Source organism: Pelodiscus sinensis, chromosome 3 (genome assembly GCF_049634645.1).
Source record: "Pelodiscus sinensis isolate JC-2024 chromosome 3, ASM4963464v1, whole genome shotgun sequence".
NCBI lineage: Eukaryota > Metazoa > Chordata > Testudines > Trionychidae > Pelodiscus > Pelodiscus sinensis.
The window spans coordinates 122,654,421-122,677,006 of NC_134713.1; the positions used below are offsets into that span (position 1 = coordinate 122,654,421).

General features: G+C 43.7%; 1 protein-coding gene and 1 long non-coding RNA gene across 3 annotated transcripts in view; one reads left to right on the forward strand and one right to left on the reverse strand.

Annotated features, from left to right (window-relative positions):
* The window catches only part of LOC142827961 (uncharacterized), a 29,703-nt gene extending 9,767 nt beyond the window's left edge, over window positions 1–19,936 (forward strand). Inside the window, exons 2-3 of the long non-coding RNA XR_012902784.1 lie at window positions 10,932–10,999; window positions 19,826–19,936. This is a non-coding gene — a long non-coding RNA (uncharacterized LOC142827961). The remainder of the gene's footprint in view (window positions 1–10,931; window positions 11,000–19,825) is intronic.
* CAPN9 (calpain 9) overlaps window positions 1–20,094 on the reverse strand; it is a 55,755-nt gene extending 35,661 nt beyond the window's left edge. The window contains exons 1-3 of one of the 2 annotated variants that reach the window (XM_075924713.1): window positions 19,883–20,094; window positions 9,376–9,510; window positions 4,268–4,307 (exon numbers count right to left, since the gene is read on the reverse strand). In XM_075924713.1, coding sequence (XP_075780828.1) covers window positions 4,268–4,307; window positions 9,376–9,510; window positions 19,883–20,094 — 387 coding nt within the window. Of the gene's footprint in view, window positions 1–4,267; window positions 5,067–9,375; window positions 9,511–19,882 lie in introns of those variants that run through there. The other variant, XM_006121995.4, reaches the window with a different exon arrangement.
* Window positions 20,095–22,586: the final 2,492 nt, after the last annotated feature.

The following is a 22,586-nucleotide window of genomic DNA, read 5'->3' on the forward strand; positions in this document are numbered from 1 at the left end:
CGTCCAAACTCTGAAAATTACATTGTATAACATTAAAAGCAGCGAATAGGCCTGTGGTACCTTAGAGTCTAACAAATATATATATATAGCATCATGAGTTTTAGTGGGCAAAACCCACAAGTTAAAATGTTCCCCTACAGGTTTCTGTGTGTTATCATATCTAATATCTGTTTTGTGTCCATTAATCCTTTGTAGTAGTGACTGTCCAGTTTGGCCTATTTAAATAACTGTGGCACTCTGAACTACTAAACAACTGAATCTATTACAGACTATTTGATATTTATAATGGGTGAGTCACTAATATAATCTAAATATTATATGAGGATGTATAAAGAAAAGAGAGGTGTATCATGCCAAGAGGAAAACTGCATGGAAAAGGGTCAGGTGTTCTCAAACAATTAATGAAAAAATGGCTGTTGGAAGACATAGTTAAGTTTTTCTTTTCAAATAAGAAAGAGAAAGCAGGCTAATGTTGCTAAATTGCTTTTCTTACTAATGGCATATGAGATTTGGCATCTAGAGACAGACCCTCAGCTTTTGTAAAGCAGCAGTGCTCCATTGACTTCAGTGTGGTTATGCAAATATACACCAGCTGGCCTATATTGTGAGCGCACGCGTGCGCGCGTGTGTACACACACACACACACACTTTTGAGAAATTAGGAAGTCTTTCTTCTACTGAATAAAGAAGATAAAGCTATTGTGCGGTGCAAATCTGAGAGCTGATATTATCTGGCAATGCAGTTATCCCATTTGTTCTAATATTCTTTACACAAACGACTAATGAGAGGGTTTATTATCTGACTTAAAACAATGATATTTGAATTTTACTTAAATCCCACAGATCATTATTTCTTCAAGTTTTAAAAATTCCAGGTCAGTTTCAGAGATGAGGTGAGAGGCAGTGTTAGTCAGTCTCCCTTACACAAACATAGACATGGTGGGTTCGGTACTATGTCTACCTTGTCTCTCTAGTATCCTGGGATTGACATGGCTTCAACTACATTGCTTACACAGAGTCCCTACCACTTAGCCTCTATTACCCCAACTTACAGATATGAAAGGAGACTAAACTGGCTTGATTTACATGCTGAGGAGCCAGAAGAAGGTGAAACTTAAAGTAGGGTGTGGGCAGCTATTACTTACACCCTGCCCTGAGCTGCCTTTCTTACTACACTCCTCACACACACACACACTTTCACATGGCAGAAATCACAGCCTAAAGGTACATCCCATGTCAAGTCACTGATTTGTCCTGAAATACTGTATTCTGAAATACTTCCAAGTTCAGCTTGCAAAAACTAGTGGTGGCTGGATTTGGGGGAGACACTGAAGACAGACCACTCTCCATTGCAACAAACAAGAACCTGGAACAGTTTTGATACTAACAGGGTCTGGTAGAAAAAAAAACCAATTTTTTACTATTTGATAGCTTCTGTGTGTTTAAGAAGGAAAGGCAAACAGGGCTTTTGCTGATCTAGATTCACAAATCTTTGCATTTGGCACCAGGTACACACAGCCACATCCTCTTACTATGGTCACACATTCAAAGTCATCGCTTACCTTCCGAGTATGCTTCACAACTGGATGGAGTCAATAGACTTTGTGCCCTCTCACACCTAACACCTACAGGGAGCCACTATGTCCCTAGAACAGGAGTAGAGACAGCACCTGGATGACCTCAATCCCATGCAGGGTAGGCAACCCAGGGAATAGGACCTGATGTGAGAAGTGTCTGGCAATGCCATACTGATGGCTGAATTGTTCACTTAAAGCAGGGATTCAGCCTCTTTATTATGTACGAAAACTAGAGTGCACCCTTCCCATAATTACAACACACATAGTTTGTATACAAAATGAATACTCTATGTATTTATCAGTAAATCTGTTAATTAGTTAAGAATTCTAATGAACTAACAATGGGTCCTTTGAGAATTATAGTCCCTCCTATCAGACCCTTGTTTTGCCCTTATTATCTCAGTAAGGGTATGTCTAGACTGCAAGGATCTATTGGCAAAAGATATGCAAAATGTGCTTTGCATGTTGCACATCTTTTTCCAATATTTTTGTCGGAAGAGGTTTTTCCAAAATTTGGCTTGTCTAGACTTGGTAAAATTTCGGAAAAAAACCCTCTTTCAAAAGCCCCCTTTTTCCTTGATTACTGAAGGTATCCTGAACACCACCCCACCCCCCCACCAAAGTCTAACTGTGCCTACTCTTCAAATGTCTCATATAATTAAAACTCACTGAAATCTTGTGCATAGGCTACATTTGAATTTTTTTTCAGATCCTATTGTTTAATGGTCAATTCCCTTCATTTTTCTTCCTAGCTAAAAGAGAGACACCCTAACTCTGCACTGCAGTGACTCCATGCAATACCTGTATGATTAGGATCATGGCATTCTAGTATTTTTGGTTGCAAATTAAATTAAACCAGTTTTTAAAGATAATTTTTTTCTCATTCTTTTCTCCCTTCAAGGTGTCACTACTGGGCTGAGGTAGGGATCCTGTTGGCTAAATACAAAATTCTAAAATTAATAATCACATTTTTGGCAGGGTCAAGATGATGAGACAAGGTTACAGGAGTTAGGATTTTTTATGGAATTTTTAAATATTATTATTTTAATGTTTCAAATCCATCAGTGGGTGCACATTGTTAATCGATGGTATGGTTTGATTACTGTTGCCATCTTTCTTTTTCTGCCCCTCCCAATTGTTTGCTAAACACTTAGGGTATATCTATACTAGTTCGTTAATTCGAGCTAGGTAGGCAAATCAGGGAACCGGAGTTGCAAATGAAGCCTGGGATTTAAATATCCCGGGCTTTATTTGCATGTTCCCATCCGGCTGCCATTTTTAAATCCCCCTTAGTCCGAACGAACTGCCCGAGGCTACACGCGACAGCTTAAAGTTAATCCAAACTAAATCCTTAGTTCGGATTAACTGTTACTCGAATTAACGAGCTACTGTAGACATACCCTTATACAGCTTGTCTTACATTAGGCCCTGATTCTTCAAAGACTTCAAGCATGTGAATAGTGCCACTAAAGTCAACAACGCTGAATCTGCTATGGGTTTGACCTTCTTCAACCCTTCCTGGGGGTGGACAACATGTCCCTTACAAATTAACTAAACCTCATGGACTGAGTTCTCTCTGGATTACAGAGGCACAAACCAGGAATAATTCTTTTGAGTAAAATGGAGTTAAATTGCTGTAAAAACCTGTCAGTGGAGAGTCAGACCAAAAGTAAGACAGGCATATAACATGCACATGCACATTGCATATAGATAGAGCTACTGAAGATTTAATCCGCCCATCTGCACACACACACACTGCCCATCTGCGCACACGCGCGCACACACACACACACACCCACACCCCAAGAGTCTCAGTCTCTCTCTCTCTTTCCACTGGAGCAGATCCTGATTCATACTGTAAGCTTTCTGGTGGGAGAGACTATGGGTGAAATCCTGGCCACAGGCAAAACTCCCATTGACTTTGAGAGAGCCAGGATTTGACCTCAACATGTCTCTGATTTGTCTATAAAGCTCCATAGACACACAGGGCTCTCTGGCCCTAGTGCTCTTTGTTTGGTTTTGTTTGATTGTTCTTTAAGAGGTCCAGCGTCAGGGTGACCATCCATCCCGTTTTTACTGGGACAGTCCCGCATTTAAGGGCTGTTCCCAGCATCCCAACTTTTTTTAAAAAACGGGCACATTGTTCCATATTTCTCCTGCAGCAGAGGGCAGGGAGAAGCCACCAGCACTCAGGGCTTCAGCCACTGAAGCCCCAGCGCTGGCGGCTTCTCCCCCCAACCAGTCTGGGGTTGGAGCCCCAAGCGCCTCCAAGTGCCCCCAGCTCATCCCCAAGTGTCCCCAGCTCCTTCCCCCCACACCCGTGAGGCAGGAGCTCTGAGCATCTGAGCTCTGAGCCTTCTTCCCCCACCTCTACTGTAGGGCTGGAGCTCTGAGCACCAGTTGTTCCTTCTCCCTACCCACATGGGCCTGGAGCCCTGAGTGCTTCCCCCCACCGCTGCAGAGCTGAAGCCTCAAGAGCCATCCCCTTTCCCCCACCACTGCAGGGATGAAGCCCCAAGCACTGCCCCTCCCATTCCCCCCACAGGGCTGAAGCCCCAAGCGCTTGGTGTCCCATATTTGGCATGGAGAAATATGGTCACCCTATCTGGTTTCATCTCACTCTTGGCGGGAGTAGTGGAGGAATACATATAGCAAGAGCGGGAACAAGTTCTAACTACTGTCATACTCACCCCAGGCCTTTTCCATACAAAGGGGATGGATGGCTTCTCACTGTAGAAGAGAGAGGAGCAATTGGCTGGGAAGTCACAATCCTCAAATAGGGTCCCCCTTTGTTGGCACTGGCGCTTCAGCTCCTCATACGTCTGGCCAGAGGAGTGTGTGGCCTGAGCACTCTGAGGTAGAGGGGGAGATCGTGGTCTCGAGTCCCGGTATGTGTACGGCATTGTTCAGTGCAGCAGCAAAGGCTCCAGTGAAGCACAGACAGAGATTAACGGGGGGAGGGTCCAGGAAAAGGAGCAGAGGAAAACTCCAGCACCCACCAAACAAACAGAAGAGAGGAGGAACAAGGTGCTCACTGAGAAAAAAGAATGAAAGGCGTCTGTGCTGCAGGGAAGTAAAAAATGTGCCCAAGCACCTCCTCTTTTGCACCTGTTTGGATGACAAGGAGACTTCCCTGTCCACCTGAAATAACAATAGCAAGGAACGCCCCGAGAGCAAACAAAAAAGCAAACTTGTTTGCCCTTTTTAGGAGTTCCAGCTGCTCGGTGTGTGCCCTCTGGTATGTTACCACGAAAAGGAATTCAGAGATAACTTTATTTTGTTCATGTGATGTGATCCTGCTGCACCCAGGAAGAGAGACAGCAAGTATGTGAACACCCTCAAACAAACTCTTTTATGCTCACATGATATGGCCAGGGTGTGGAGCTATTTTCTTTGCTGGCTGAATAACTCTGAGAAATGCCACAATGCATGAAAATCTCTCTCAGCTCCTGGTAGAAAGTTACCTAATTAAGTGCTCTCATCATTTAGGTTCCTTTCACCACTCCCTATCCCTGGCCAAAGGACACCTGAGAGAATCTCTGCAAGGAGGCCCCCAAAATCCTAGTCCTCCTTCATATAACAGCAGAACCAGGAGGAACCCCAGAGTCTTGTCACAGACTAAGTGACATACGGGTATCTCCTTCCCAATCTGTAGTCCATGTGACAGACAAGGATGGAAACTGCCGATAGGCCCTGGAACAGCAATGGGCGACATGGGCTAGTGAGTGAGCCATACAAGTGGTACTCCTTCATTGCAGTGGGCCCCAAGATTGTCGTAACCAAGAAGGTTTTGTAGGACAGGGTAGTTTTGCTAACTGCGCTTGGGTACCAAGAATTTTCAGGCTGTGGCGGTTGAACTGTAACAGCGTTTTGACTGGACACAGAGGGACCGCACAGCTCTCACGTTCAGTGTTGTGTGCAGTCAGCATGCACCCCACTTTGTGTGCCCTGGCTTTATGTACATGGCACTTAAGTAATACATGTAAGAAACAAACTATGCAGCCGGAAACCAGAGGAATCTGGCAAGCTCTGTGTGTGGGCAACAATAAAACAAAATGTCTTGCAGGTCACACAGACCCCCGATTGGCTACCTGCGCACCACTGCCCTGGAATCTACAGCACTGAGTCTGATATCAAAATAAAGGAAAATTGTATTGAAGGTGGGAAGGATGATGAAGGGTGTGTAGGGAATGCTCAGAGGAAGGCTTGCCCAGGGTGTTGTGTGGAATGAAGACACGGCATGGCTGGGTGGTGCAGGAAAGTATGTGTGTGGGGTCTGAATGATGAAGGAAGATGGGAACTGGACAGAAAGGGCAAATGTCAGGTAGGCATTTTGCCCTGAAAGGGATTTTAGTGGTTTGTGGGGAAGAGAGATTTGTATATATTGTAGATCATGTTTCGGAGGAAGATGTGTATATAATAGCTACCTAACTGTGAAAACCTATTTTTGTGTCCCATGTCTAACCATCCTTCTATCACATTTTTTCTACCATTAGAATGTAAAATCTTTATGCTAGAGTGTGTGTCAGTCTGATCTGATCTGTTAAGTGCCCAGCACGTAGCGAGTGCTGTGGAGAAATTTTAAATAAATAATATTATTTCAAAGCTACAGTTGGAATGGACATTCTTGCATGCCTGCAAAGGTTGAAGATGCAGATTACCTGTCAAAAACCGTAGTTAATGGATTACAAAACACTGCCTTACCATACAAACACTATTAGCGTTTCTTCTGTTTTAATTGGTGCTTTGACAGCTCAGTCAATCTTGCTGCTGAGATATGATTTGTGGAAATCAATTAGATGAATCAGAATAAATTCTTTTCTATTCTTTTCCGTAACAATGTGGAAAGGAAACCCTTCACTTTCAGAATGCGTATTTCCTTATTTACCTCACAGAACTGTATTATTGTTACAAGTGCCTAGATATCCCCACTTAGATCAGGGCTCCACTGTGCTCTGCCCAAATACACTGTAAGACAGGGATAATGAACCTTTTTTTGGGTCAGGGGCCACCGATCCACAGAAAAATCAGCCGAGGGCTGCACACAAGAGAGAAGCAAAAAACCAAACCAAAACAACAACAAAACCCCAAAACCAAACCAAACCAAGACAACAAAAAACCAGCCAAACAAACAAACAAATGTGGCCCCTAACTGAGAAAGAAAAAAAAAGACATTCCCCTTGCACACCAGAGCTTAGGGGAGCCCAGGCTAGTAGATTTTGTGTGCTCTAGTCCTTCAAGGGATGGAGGGGGAGGGGCTGGTGCACCAGCACGGACTCCCTAATGCTGGAGAGGAGTTCCAAGCCTCGAGGGCTGAATCCAGGCAAGCCAGGGGCAACATCCAGCCCCTGCTCCTTAGATTCTCCACCCCTGCTGTAAGAGATAACTCTTGTTCTAACCAGGCAGGACAGACACAGAGTGTAGAGGGAAACAGAGGCACAGAGAAGGGAAGTGAATTGCCCAAGCTTGCACACCAGGTTAGTGGAAGAACCACGAACCCTGTTCACTTGACCCTTAGCCCCTCCACTCCATTCCAAAGACCTGTCCATTAAACCACATGGCATTGCATTGGCTAAGTTCTTTCCTCATACACTTGATTGTAACTCTGACTGAAGCAAATGGGAGCTGCACGTGCATATCTTAGGGCAGAATTTAGTCCTTGATTTTTTCCTGTGTGTGTACCCTGTCTTATCACTTATCTTAAATGGCTATGTAGCTCTGTTGGGGTACATCTACACTGCGGACTGAAGTCGAATTAAGCTACGCAATTCAGCTATTTAAATTTGTAGCTGACGTCCAAATACCTTAATTCAGCTTTTTTGGAGTAAGAAGTCCGTTATTTTGAAATTATTTCAAAATAATGGGCTTGCTGTGTAGACGCGCACTTTGTTATTTCAAAATAATGTGAGTTATTTCAAAATAACGCTGCTGTGTCGACATGTCTGTAGTGATTAACCATGGTGCCACTTTCTGTCTCAGAGGAAAATATAGTATAGCTTACATTGACCACAAGATGTTGCTAAATACATTGCAATTAGTCAGTGGATTTTACACAGCATTATAAGTTAGTTGGACAGATAGAGAGTTCCTGCTCTTATCACAAGTGGTACTACCAGCCTGATACCTCTCATTCTAGTACCCCATTTTCAGTTTAAAAATTTGGTAAGCTTCAACTATTTGAGCTAAAATGTCTTTTGCTTAGTATTGACCTGCAGATGAATTGATCTGGAACATGTTAGCGAAAACAGTTCAGCAGTTTCTAAGAATGAGGTTAGAGACAAATCTATTGTTTTGCCCACGTTAAACAAATTCCAGGGACTTTTTCATTAAGATGCTTTAGCACCCCGATGCTTTGAAGCAGAGGTCTTGGGACTTGGCAGAAACGTGGTCTCTGCATTAAGGAGGTGCTATTTGCCATCCCTTTGAAAAATCCATCCCAATTTAGGCAAGTTATAAGCTGTTGCAAAACTGCAGTTTGCACACACCTAAGGACGTTGTAGGTTTTAATGGCTAAATTACCCAAAGATTCATGTACACTACTGGACAGGTCCAGCCCTGTGCAGAGCAAGACTTTCTGTGCAACATCAGTTCTGGGCTGCTGTGGGAGGTGCTGGGTCCAGGTTTTGGCTCCTCCTTTGCTCTTTCTGATACCTCTTTCTGCTGGGCCACGGCAGCTCAGAGAAGGACGTTTCCTGATTTGAGTGCAGAGGGAACAAGAGCCATATCTAGAGAGGCATGGAGATGAGGGGAGTGGATTGGGACAAGGATCTGGGGGAGGAGAGGAGGGAGAAACTGGGCATGGAGGCTGGCAGGGGGCTAGGTAGGAAAGAGAGACAGGTACTGGCAGCCAGGAGGAGAGACAGTGACTACTTGGGAGTGAGAGAGGAGATATGGCCAGAGACAGAGTAAGAGATGGGAGTGTGCTAGACAGAGACTGGCTGGACAAGAAGCCTCAGACTGGGAGCCTAGGAGGGAAATGAGAGGAAGAATAGGAGCCTGTAGGTGAGGGACGGGGGACGACTGAAATTGGAGGAGGAACTGGGATGGGCTAGGTAAAGAGACAGGGAATGAAAATCAGTGGGATGGGGGTAAGGAGATAAGTGGAGAATGAAAGCAGATCTGACCAGGAACCAGGATGAACTGATACCCTTCTGCTAGGCCAAGGCGGTAGAACTGGGAGTGGCTGAACAAGATGATTAGGGAGTAAGGTGAGATTGGGACTTGCTGGGCAAGGAGATGGGGGAGAAGAGGTAGGGAACACACAGGACTGGTACAGCCACAGGTTAGAACGGACAGAGTAAAAGGGAGGGACTGGAGAGAAGAGTACATGCCACTAAATCACATTCACCTCCAGAGCCTGGAATGGAACCCCAGAGTTTCAACTTCCCTTTGCTGTCAGTAGATCTCTGTGAAACACACTGGCACTGTGTGCGTCTCCTCTTTCACTAGTTCCATTCCACAGAGAGGGTGACAACCTACTACTGCTATTGATTACTCGGTTAGTTTAAGTGGCAAAGGTCTATGCATTGGCTGTAAAGGTTCTAAACCTGCTGATGACCCAAGTGAGTGTCAATATGATGCCACATGATGGATTTTTTGTTCCTCTCAGTTTGGTTTTTGCATACGTTGTGGCACACATTGGATACTATTTTATTGTCGGGGCAGAATGGAGAGGGGCAGGAGGGGGTACATGAACCCTCAACATTATAGGTAGGAGGGGCCAGAGTTCCTGGGTGTCCATGAGGACTATGGGAGCGGGAGCCTGGTACCATAAGCAGGGGTCAGCCCCTGTACTCACCAGCAGCGGTGGTGGAAGTGTAGCAACGCAGCTTCTGCTCGCTCTGCTCCCCCAGCTGCCACGTCACTCCACAGGCTGGGGAGGGAGGTGTCACATGGCTGGTGTCCCCTTCCCAGTTCCTCTCCCCAGTCACCCCTGTGTAGTATAAATATTAAATGCAAACCATTAGATTGACAGACAGAAAGGAATGTCTAAGTAGTTTATTTACAAAAGCTTGATGGCCAGTGGTGGAACAGTGAACATTTCTATTTTCCTGGGCAACAGAATAGGTGTGAAGGATTTTTTTAAGAATCCCCTGAGCCTGCTGTCTGTTATTAACGAGATATTGGCAATGCTCTAGTCCACGAGTACTGACGTTACGTAACATTTTGTTACGAAGGATTGCATCGTGCAACCAGGGAATTCAATGGGAGTTTTTGCCATTAACGTCAATGGGGATCTGATCTGGCTGATACTTTTTTAGGAACAAACTGGCTGTCTGTGAGCTGATTGAACTCCAGCTGCCGGGGCAGCTGGCAGAACAGATACAGGGCATGAAGACAGGCAGTTGCAGGTGAGATTTGCTTCCGGCCCAAAGAATACTTGCAAGAAAATCCTGAGCTACTTAACATTCTCAAAATAGTATTTAAGAGGGAGTTGAATGGAGCAAAGGCCTAGAGCATGTATAGGACGTTGTCACAAGAAATGATACAAAGTGCTGGATTTAGGAGTGTGTATATATCTTTCAATGAGTACCAACAGTATCCGCCTGAGAAGTTTGTCCAATATCCATAGCAGACGGACATAGTAGACAGACATTTCGCCAAAGAATCAATGCCCACAAAACAGACATCAGACAGTTTCACAAAGAAAAAACAGTTTCTTGCCATTTCAACCAGACAGGGCACTGTCTCAATGACCTGACTACATGCATACCACTTCAAAGAGACTTTAACACAAGACTTCAAAGAGAAGCCTCTGAACTGTCATTCATGCTTAAATTTGACACATTACGAATGGGCCTTAACAAAGATGCTAATTATCTTACCCATTACAAAGATAGCTTCCCCAATTATCACCTCTAATATCATTATCTCATAGACACTCACCTTCCCCCCTCATCCCTCCTCTGTTCTAAAATCTGATTTGTCTATTTTATATATATTCACTTTTTTGATTGTATCCCTTTGGTATATATGGTCGTGCCAATTTTCTTCCACTATTTGACCTGAGGAAGTGGGTCTGGCCCACGAAAGCTCATCACCTAGTTAACCATCTTGTTAGTCTTTAAAGTGCTGCATAGTCCTGTCTTTTGTTTCAGGTTAGTACTTACTGAGACTTGTATTTTTTGAGAAAGCAGTGGAACAGGTGGCCACAAGGAGGAGCCTCAGCACTATGTGTCCAGCCAGCTCTCCATGGTCCATCAAAAAGTGCTGGGCTCACCACCATTTAGGAACCACTGATAGTAACAGAATGTGCTTGGTTCTCCTCTCTATTCTGTCTTCCCTAAAGCTCTCTGATGATAACTCAGTGTTTTAGTTTTCTCTCTTTCTAATTCATCTTATTAACATTCCCAGGACAGCAGTCGGCGTGTATCAGTGTCTCCACTGGATCACAACACCTATCACTGGTTTTCAAAAGATAGGTAGGTGCCTGAATCCCACTGCAATCAGTGTTCAATGGCTGTTTGGTGCCTTTAACAAAATCAACTTTACTACATGTCTCCTTGTGAAGTTTCCTTCCACTGCTTGTATCTGTCATTGCGTGACCTATTGTCAAATACTGCCGGCTCTGATTTGCTTGGAGATTTATTTTTTTAAAGACTCCTATAAGTGAGCCCAATGCAGAAAGACCCTGCCTGAGAGCTGTAATTCTTATTCCTTTTCTCTGCCTTCCTTTGGGTGAAACTCTTACCCTTTCCTTCAGCCTCAGTATAGCTAGTAAAGGGATCACAGCAGCATAAAGGACCCTAAAAAGCCTTGGATCTGACCAGGGGAGAGCTCCCCCAAATACAGGAATAGAGGACACCATCCCAAGACCTGGGATAGGGGTGCACAGGAGGAAGGGCTGCAGCATGGAGCACCTTGGAGAGTCTGGGCAGCCCTGCTGCCCATGGGAAAGTGGAGGCAAGCTGCCATAACTAAATTATACTGGGGGGTTGCATTGGATTCCACAGCAGCTCAGAATCAGGAGGCAGCTTGAAGCGGTCTTCATACTTACCTCCCAATGGCTTAGGAGTAAAATTTTTGGTGGGGCTCAGAGCTTAGGGTTGAAGACCTCAGTGGGAGTGTAAGAGGCAGATTTACCTAGATTTATGGAGCTGGGAGGGGTGAGGCCGCACAGGGAGACATAGTGTAACAGAAGGCAGGACAGGCCAAATTGTAATGGTGTTTCACCCTATGTGACATGTTGCAAAACCACTCCAATTTAGGGTGGTGAGGCAGGTAGCCCAGCCCCCTCCCTCAACAAAATTTTGGTCATACCCTGGCTCAAATATCACTGGGGCTGGGGCTCCATATGACCCGGTCATATCTGATCAGCTGTTTGTCCGCTCAACGCGCTAGTCTGGACGCTCCCCTGCTGACATCAAAGCCCTTTGTCGGCAGCACCGGTAAACCCCATCCCACGAGGAATAACGGGGCTGCCGACAAAGGGCTTTGATGTCAGCAGGGGAGCGTCCAGACTAGCGCGCTGAGCAGACAAACAGCTGATCAGCTGTTTGTCGGCTCAGCGCGGCAGCCATGTAAATTTAAATGAAGCGGCGATTATTTAAATCGCCGCTTCATTTCCCTTTGCCTATAACCCTAATCTACATGGCTCCGTCGACGGAGCCATGTAGTTTAGACACAGCCTTAGTGTGTCATCATTTTTACATTTTGCTGGGTTTAGCTACAGCCTTTGACCTCCCTGATTGTAGGGCTCTTGTTCATTGGCCATCCTCTACATAAGCTCAACTCAACGTGGTTCATCCCTCTCTAAATGATTATTTCAGGTTATGAATTTATCCTGATCCCACTAAGAGGGTGAGTAGGCTGTGGTTTTGAGGGTCATCACTGGGTTTTGTCCACATATTTTATTATTTCCCTTGTGTCCATAAGGACACATTGAAACATTTAAATAAATTACAAGGCGTTATGTCTGCATGCTAATGAAGCTTAATATCTATTTCTTTCCTTTACTTCTCTGAGGTTCTGTTTTAAATGATACAGTACACCTTTGTTTTTATTATATTAAAACACCGATCTCTGTTTACAGTGGTTGGTTATAGTGCTCCAATCACAGTCATTTGAAATTAAAAAGATTTATTATGGTTGCCATCATTTGGCTCTACGTTGCTTAACTGGGCCCTTCTCTGTGTCAAACTAAATCCAATCTCACTCATACATCAGGTCAAGTTCATTAAAAGGAACACAAGTTGCAGCAAATCTTTCACAAATCAGGATCATGGGGTTTGGGGTTTAATGACCATTGAAGCCAGCTGAAATTGTGCCCAGAATGGAGTGTGTGTTGAGAAAGGTTTGTTCGACTCTGAATCATAATTTAGGCTATGTTCACACTGTGTTCTTTTTCTGGAAAACGATATGCAAATTGAAAACCACAATTTGCATACCTTTTTTCTTTTTTTTTTTTTTTTTTTTTTTTTGGAAGGGGCCTTTCCGACATTTGGCCCATCTACACGGGGCCAAATGTGGGAAAAACCTCCTCTTTTATTCCGCATTAAATGAGGAATACAGGGCTTCCAAAAGAATGTGCCTGCTTTTCCAGAAACTGTTCCGAAAAAGCAGACACGTTCCCTGGATGCAGCAGAGTTTTTCCAGGATATCTCTGTAGTGTAGATATAGCTATAATACTCTCTCTGCTAATTACAAAGGACTTTGCATAGATGGGTAAGCATTATTTTCTCAATATAACAGAGGAGTGAACACCGAGACTCAGGCAGGTTAAGCGATCAAGCTCAAACAATAAGTCCATAGTTGGACTGGCTTTCTATGCTCTATACACTGGACCACCTTATAAGTGTATAAGTGTCACTTGCTGTACACCAGCCAAAAGGGCTTAGAATGTCTTAGACCAGCAGGTTTTCAAACTTCATTTCACTATGACCCTTCTGACAACAAAATTTACTTACCATCCCAGGAGGGAAGCCTGAGTCTGCCTGAATCCATTGTCCTGCATGGGGACCACGAAAGTCTAAGGGCTTCAGCCCCAGATGAAGGCCTGTAACCAAATGCCCTGATGTCCTCAGAGGGTTTCAGCTTCAGCCCTGGGAGATGGGCCTTGGCTTGGCCCCAGGTAATGGGACTCTGTCTTTGGCCCCAGGCTCCAGCAAGTCTAACACCAGCCCTCATGACCCCATTAAAATGACCCCCACAGCTTGAGACTGCTCTTTTAGATCTACTATTCTGTGTCAAGAGCAGTGAGAAAAAAGATTTTGAAGATCAAGAGGGAAAATCCCTCAAACCAATAAAAATGCATTAAAAACAATAAGGGCACCTCGACACAACAGGGCTAAACTTGAAATAACTTGTAGCTTAAGTCAAAATAGCTTGCGTAGCTTAAGTCAAAATAGCTTATTTCAACTTTTGGTGCTGTCTACACAGCAGTTATTTTGAAACAGAGCACTCATCCCCCAACTTCCCTTACTCCTCATACAATGAGGGTTACAGGAGTCCAATTTATTTCAAACTAAAGGTCTTGCTGTGAGGACACACACCATGTTATTTCGGAATAATTGATGTTATTTGGAAATAACACTACTGTGTAGACACAGCCAAAGAGCCAGAATTCTAACTTACTAAGGAAGTCAAATTAATGCTCATTATTATTATTACTTAATTATAAATTATTGGGGTACTTCGAAAAGTCTTTAGTCATGTTGGACCTCAGCTAAGCACTGATTGTCCCTTCCTCAAAGACTTTTCAATCTATAATGTTTTGTCAGTGTGCATAGTACAAATAATTGCTCTTTCCACAGCATCTAGCAGAGGGGTGGGCAATAATTTTTGTTGGGGGGGCCACTCCAAGATTTTGATAAGTCTTTTCTGTGGAGGGAGTGCGGGGTCGAGGTTGGGTGCAGAAGGGGGCATGGGGTAAGGGGTTGGTGTGCAGATGGCGGCATGGGTTCTGAAAGTATGTTTGGGTGAAGGAGGGGGTTGTGACCTGGGTCAGGGGATTGGGGTGTGGGTGCAGGAGAGGATTCTGGCCTGGGAAGAGGTGTAGGAGGAGGTCCAGGGCCTGGGAGGCAGTTGTCACCTGGGGCAAGGGGTGCAGAAGTTTTGGATGGTGATCTGGGGGAGGCAGTTTGGGTGCAGGAGGGGTTGGGATGCCAGAGGCAGGCGCTGGCTGGGAGGCACTTATCTAAGTGTCTCCTGGCCAGCAGGCTGCAGCACCCCCAAGGTAGGCTGGGCTCCCTGCTTGCTGCAGCCTCAGCCCACTTGAAAATACAGGCTGTTCCCTCCACTCTGGGTTGGGGAAGGGGCTTGCGCTGCCCCAGTCTCTTGGGCCAATCTCTCAGCTCCAATTGGCTGGCTGTTTCCCAGCCAAACTCTCTGCACCCCCTGACCCCGGTGACAACTACCTCCCAGATCCTGCATCCTCTCTGACACTCCTCCATAGCCCTAATAAGCACAATACGTGTCATGCAGAATTTTAGTACAACAGTGGTTTTCTTACACTTGCATTACTGGGTTCTTCAAAGTCCTGACAGGGAACAGAGAGGATTATGAGAATTTTTAATACCTTTCCCACTAAGCACATTCTAGGCCAAATTTATTCTTCCTTACCTTTATCCCTTGGATAAAATTGTTCACTATACAATCCTGATGTTACTCACTTTGTTGGAAATCTAACTACCAAACCAAGGAAAGTACTAAGGTAACATTTTATTTCATGTCTTTGACTCTTTATATTTAAAAAATTTGCACAGAATTAAAATAGATCCTAAACTGCAACACATTAAATATTTGTTAAAGTATCCATTAAACAAGGGAAGAACATGAAATTCTGCTTTACAAAATTACTGTTGCGCTATTTACCTCTGAAATCCAAAAAACTGAAAAGTTTTAGTTCCTGTAAGACAAAAGTAGATATAGCAAATATTCAAGTTTTGCTTTCTTTTGCTTAAAAAGTTATGGGCTTAATAAGGTAAAGGAATAACATTGTCCTTAGTGTTTAATATATGATGATCACGTCTATCAACATTGTATACAGTATTGTACACACAACATATACAATATTAATTGCAGATTATCAGAAACCTAGCCATATAACTTCACAAGGGGGCAGAATCGGCTAAGAAAATAGGTAGCATAGTCCTAAGATGGACTTGATAACACCATTTTCTGTCGCGTGAATTTTCAATTACTTCAAACCTTAGACCAGCAAATAGTTACATTCAGGCATTTGTACTCCTATGCAGAACAGCTTTCACTATAAGCCTATACTGACAGGGGTTTCTTAGCAATTCATTGGCAGACATGTTGTCTTCTGACAACAGAAAGCCTCTAATCTTAGAACTACCAACAGAGCTCCACCAGTATGTTAATAAAAGACCCAATAAAGAACCAGAAAATTTGTCAAGCCGCTAAGATATATTGTCCATGTGCAATAAAATGTGTATGCTCTGTTGTAAATAATCTATGCACAGCCCGCACCTACTGTTTACACATGTATCAAAGTCCAGATTCACAGTATTCCTTCTATCCCTTAATTTTAAAATACATATGCACATTATTAGTGGTAATTAGCTCACTCTATATATCTGTCAGAATGAAGCCACAACCAGAACTTTGAATCAAATCTATCTATATATCCAGACTTGCTTTGCTTCTGGACAGGATCCCAAACTGGAAGAGACCTAGTCAGTCCTGGATTCAGCAGTGACCAAAACCTTGTGGGAACAGCTGATTAAGGACTTGAGCCAAAGGCCAAAGAACTGTCCCCACTGATCTGTTGGGCACTGGATCAGAACCCTAATGAGGTTTTTGCCATTTGAGACTGAAATCTCACAAGAACTGTTTAAACAATATCAGGGCTATTGAATATGAACCCAAGCTGTGCTTTAAAACTAACATGGACCTCCAAAGTGCATTTCTCCAAAACCTTCTCTCTCACAATGTTACTGCCACTTTGAGTGATACTTCCGGTTCTCCCAGTATCCCCCACTTTGAGAAGGGGACCCTCTTTCCAATTGGCACACTTTTTCAAAATGTGGGAAACTTTTAAGTGCAACCTCTGTACGTGTGTCTAGCCCCTTTGACCCCAATACATTGTACAACAGCTGCAATTTAGCAGTGCAATATACTTTTGGGATGGAAGGTAGCAGCCAGCCAATGCTCAAAACACTGCTCAGTGACAAGGACAAGAAACATTTTGCCTTAGTGCAGAACAAACACACATAAAATGCAAAGATTATTTTAAATCCCTGCAAAATAGACCAGCTTTGGTTTGAAAGATCTCCTCTGAAAGACACCCCCCTCCCCCAACGCACACAGAGTAATTTTGCATGGAACTTAGCTTTTCACCTTGGAAAGTTAAAGAGATTTGGGTCTTGGCTTCCAAGGACTGTTGAAATTGAAATCCCAAGGCATACAACATTACACCCCTGACAGCAATAGCCAAGCCTCTTCCTTCACACTTGTCTGTGATACAATAATTAAATAAATAAAACTTTTACTGCTGGTTTCCTCAGATGGAAAGTGTAGGGGTGGGGCAGCAACACCTCCCATGCACCAGACAGTGCCAGTGGAGCAACATACAGCAAGTCCTATTATCCCATGTTCTCCTCCAGGCTGTCTCCAGGCATAAAACTCTCCAGGCACTGCCACTCAGGTGACGTATTTCCTTCCCTTCTCCTGAGCAACACTGACAGAGAAGCAGCATGGTCTAGGTCAGGAGATAAGGCTGGGAATCAGGAGCTCTGGATTCTATTCCCAGAACTGCTACTGACCTGCCGAGTGACCTTGGGAAAATCACTTCCGCATTCTGTGCGTTTCCCCTCCTATCCTTTCTCTGTCTTCTCTATTTACATTGTTAACACTTTGGGGCAGGGACCCTCTTATGATGAAAATATACTATACCTAGCATAATCTCAAGATATGTTGACAGTAACATGCCGAGGCCTAAACACCATCTGTAAAGTACTTTGAGATGCTTTCGGATGAACACTGTTCACTTTCTCTCTCTCACACACACAAGGATAAGTAATATATTCCTCTATCTAGGAATTATATTTAAAATGTTGTTAAAATCATTTCATCCTCTATTTCAGGGGATGGGGTAAAATGAAAGAGAAATTTATACCAATGTAGAGAAATCTCTGTGTCCTAGACCTGCAAACAGAAGTTCTACCAAATCAAATGAAATTGCAAGATGGAACAAAGTGAGCTAGTGTTAATATAAACTCATTTGTAGGTAGTAAATCATTAGATAAGCACCACAGATAGAATATCAATGCAGTGCAGACCTTCTTCAAGGGCAATATTCCTTTAGAAGCTTTCCACACACTGTGTACCAGTAGCCATGATGACATTTTGAGGAGGACTGAGTTAATTAAGTTGAGCAAAGGATTACTGTGTTCAAGAGCACAAAGGTACATTCTGAACAAATTGTTCAGTGGTAATCTGCAAAGCAGCTGTTTACTTTGACTGGGCCATCAGCAGAGCCCAATAGACTTTTGGGAGGTTTATTCGGTTGTTTTTTTCTCAAGAAATTTGAATGATAAACTGGGAATAACTGCCAGACTTTGGGTATATCATTTAATGAAATCAAAGAGTGGGATTTTTTCAGATGCTGCAGGCACAGTGATTGAACAGCAGATATTTATGGTAATATGAGGGCACAAAGTATACAGGAATGACAGAATTTCATATCTGAGTTCCTTCAGAACTATTGGGTGAATACTATCTGGACCTGGTGACCTATTACCATTTTGGAACAAATTGAAAAATTAAACCTTCTCTATAGGCACCTCCATCTGGGATAGTTCCTCAGATTTGTCAGCTAAAAGAAATGGTGCACAGAAAGCATCTCTATCACAATCTTGGCAGTGATGACTGAGGCTATGTCTACACTACAGAGTTTTTCCGAAAAAACTTCACTTACATTTACATTGCAATTGTGTTCTTTTGAAAAAAAAATCGAAAGAACAGACAGGGTTTTCCGACATTGGTAAACCTCTTTTTATGAGGAAGAAGTCTTTATCCGAAAAGAGCTCTTTCGGAAAAAGGCATGTGTGGACGGGGAAGAGGGAGTTCTTTCAAAAGAAGAGGAAAGAGGAAAAAGCACACGTGTCCTGGTGGCCACTCTGTTCATAGTAATCACTGCTTAAATACAAGATAGTTTCCATTCAGTGTGGAAGAAGTTTTTTCAGAAGATCTCTTCTGGAAAAGCTTCTTCTGAAAGAAGCCTGCAGTCTACACATAGCGGCTACATCTATACTGGCCCCTTTTCCGGAAGGGGCATGTTAAATATCCCCCGCGGCATTTAAATAAAAATGTCCGCCGCTTTTAGAAAAGCCGGAAAAGAGCGTCTACACTGGCCCCGATCCTCCGGAAAAAGCGCCCTTTTCCGGAGGATCTTATTCCTACTTTTAGAAAAGCCGGAAAAGAGCATCTACACTGGCCCCGATCCTCCGGAAAAAGCGCCCTTTTCCGGAGGATCTTATTCCTACTTCAAAGTAGGAATAAGATCCTCCGGAAAAGGGCGCTTTTTCCGGAGGATCGGGGCCAGTGTAGATGCTCTTTTCCGGCTTTTCTAAAAGCCGGAAAAAAGCGGCGGACATTTTTATTTAAATATCCCCCACGGATTTCCCTATTGCGATCGCTGAAATTTACATGCCCCTTCTGGAAAAGGGGCCAGTATAGATGTAGCCGCTATGTGTAGACTGCAGGCTTCTTTCAGAAGAAGCTTTTCCAGAAGAGATCTTCCGGAAAAGGGGCCAGTGTAGACGTAGCCAGCCTGATTCAAATAATTCATTCATCTTTTACACAACTTGTATTCCTGGAGTGCTCCTTCTGGCCCTCAGTTGTCCAGCAGCCCGGCTGTTTGTTTGACAGGCTTCCTGCTTCTGATGTACTTGAAAACTTTTTTGCTGGTTGTTGTTGTTGTTGATGATGTTTGTTTTTGTGTTGTGTGTGTGTGCGCATTTGGCAAGTTATTCTTTGGATTCTTTTTTGGCCTGCCAAATTACACTATTGCACTTGGTCTGCCAGAATTTATGCTCTTTTCTATTTTTGTCAGTAGCATATGATTTCCAATTATTAAAAGATGCCTTTGTCTCTAACCACCTCTTTTTCTCTGTTTAGACATGGTGGCATTTATTATTAATAGTAATAACTTATATTATATTATTTAGTATCAATTATTATTTATTACTATTATTATTTGGGGTGTACCTTTAGTTTGACACTCTATTATAGTGTTTTTAAAAGTTTCTATGCAGCTTTCAAACATTTCACTCTTGTGACCTAAGTTCCCTCTAGGGTGTGTGCCTGCCTGGATATGCACAAAGAATTTTAATTCCACTCACCTCCTCAGCAGAGCCACATAGCAGCACTCACCTTCCTGCAAGGTAAGCTGGGGGGAGCTGGGAACTGGTGGGAGAGTGGGGGGGCCAAGGCCACATGGTGGCTGCCCAGCTGTTCCCAGGGCACAGCCACATGGTGGGTGGCTGCTCCATATTCCAGGGCTGGAGCCAGCACATGGGGCCTGGAGCCAGCACATGGGGCCTGCCCCCAGCATAAGCCCTTCCCCAGGGTTGGAGGTGCAGCCTGGATGGGCCATATGGTGGCTGCTGGAGCTGGAGCCGGGGCTCAGAAGAAGTCTCAGGCTAAAGTCTTCCTATTTGGTTGGAAGTGTTTTGCTGTCCAACAATAAGATATTGATAGAATTCTGCAGCTTCTGTTGGCTTGGGTTAGGTGTTGCTTTACTTTCCTTCCCTCCATTCAGCAAGTTGGTCTTGGCATTACGTCAAGTCTAAATGGCTTTTTTTGCTGCTGCCTGTTCTTCTCTGAGCCTCTGGATTGCACCCCTCTAGTTGAATGAATCTTCATGTCTGAGACAGCTAGAACTTCATCCTCACTGTCCAGGTTATCCAAATAGAGAGATGTCAAGACAGCTGATTTAACAGACGGGGTAGTGATGTGACTGTTTTCTTGTCCTTCTTTTCCTGGCCTCTGATTTGGTGGTGTGATTTCCTCCATAAGCCATTTTCATTTTCACTAGCTGTCCACACATCTATAGAAGCGATATCATCACAGAACCTAACCACATAAACCACCACATCAGAGGCTCATTTAACTGCACATCCACTCATGTGATCCAAGCTATCAAATGCCAGCAATGCCCCTCTGCCATGTATATTGGCCAAACTGGACAGTCTCTACAACAAAGGATTAATGGACACAAATCAGATATCTGAAAAGGCAACACACACAAACCTGTTGGAGAACATTTGAATTTGCCCGGGATCTCATTAATGGATCTCAAAGTCACTATATTGTTTCAGGCCAATTTTACAAGCCAACTCCACAGGGAGGCCTTAGAACGTAACTTCATTTACAAGTTCGATTCCTATAATAGAGGTATGAATATAGACATTGGCTAGATGGCCTGCTACATTCCACATCCTAATGACATAAAAAAACCAAACAATGGGTACTTAAGAACAATTAATACCTTCTCTATCAGCTTCATGTAACATGGACACACTGACTATTTCTTTCCCCTTTATTTCTTTTTCCTCCCATCCCCTATTTATTTAGAAACTGGACCTTTAATAACTCCAGTCATCTGAAGAAGTGGGTTGTGTCCACAAAAGCTCATGATACCATCTACATGTTTTGTTAGTCTCTAAGGTGCTGCAAGACTATTAGTTGTTTTTTATGCTTCTTCAGTGTTTATCTTGTAAATTTATAGAAAACATTTGATGTTCTTCTGCAGCAACTGGTTATCTTGGAGTTGCAGCCAGGGCCGCGCTGTGGCTGTCCAGCTGCTCTTGGTGTGGGCCACATGGCAGGCAGCTGCCGGAGCTCGAGTCAGGCTGTGGTGCAGCAGCTTTGTGGTACTGGTAGTGACTGGGCACTACCACTACACTGTCAGCAACAGTCTGGGCTGACAGAGTGGAAAAGATGTGTTAGGTGAAGGCGATTATAACTACAGCTGGAACCTAAACCTAGGAATGAAGTGGGGCTATCAGAGGCTTGCAAAGGACTTTGCCACTGTTGTTGCTTTATTTTCCTGTGTTTATTAGATAAGTAACTCACTTATGTGTCTTTGTGGATTTTAGCAGCCATAATACTCCAGTCCTGATTCTCCAGTGCCTTGTAATCATCCACATTAGTGCAAAGTGGATGGTTTCAGTCTGATTTGGTAGCATTTTGTGCTCTGGCATCCAGGCTCCACAGAGTGCTGGGCAATGGAGAATTAGGCTTTCTGTGTTTAAAACACCTAGGCTGTGTCTACACTGGCATGAATTTCCGGAAATGCTTAAAACAGAATAGTTTTTGTTATAAGTATTTCCGGAAAAAGAGCATCTACATTGGCAGGCTGCTTTTCCGGAAAAGCTCTTTTTCCGGAAAAGCGTCTGTGGCCAATGTAAACACGCTTTTCCGGAAAAGAGCCCCGATCGTCATTTTCGCGATCAGGGCTTTTTTCCGGAAAAGACTACTGGGCTGTCTACACTGGCCCTTTTCCGGAACAGTGTTCCGGAATAAGGACTTATGCCTGAGCGGGAGCAGCGTAGCTTTTCTGGAATAGCAGCTGATTTTGTACAGTAGAGCGTCGTCGCTTTTCCGGAAATTCAAGGGCCAGTGTAGACAGCTCGCAGCTTATTCCGGAAAAGCAGCTGACTTTCCGGAATAAGTGGCCCAGTGTAGACACAGCCCTACAGCATTTGTATTTAGCTTAACAGTGCCAAACAGTGTGAATTCATAACTAAGGCCTCTAACGTAACAAGTGCATCTCCAATATTAATGAATAAACTTGATCACTTTCTTTCATTCTACCTGAATGTTAATATGTGGGAGGCTGAATGAAATTTGGAAATTTTGTGATGACTATTTGAATACTTCCTTGCAACAAATATATTGTTTTGAAAAGGGTTTAATTTCATATTATAGGCTGGGCTTATTTTTAAGGGCAGACCTGTGTCCTGCTCTGAATTCTGGACAGGTGTTCTGGTATTTGTAGTTTCTAGAATGGTGGGAGAGGGGGCAGAACCTTTTTTGGATCAG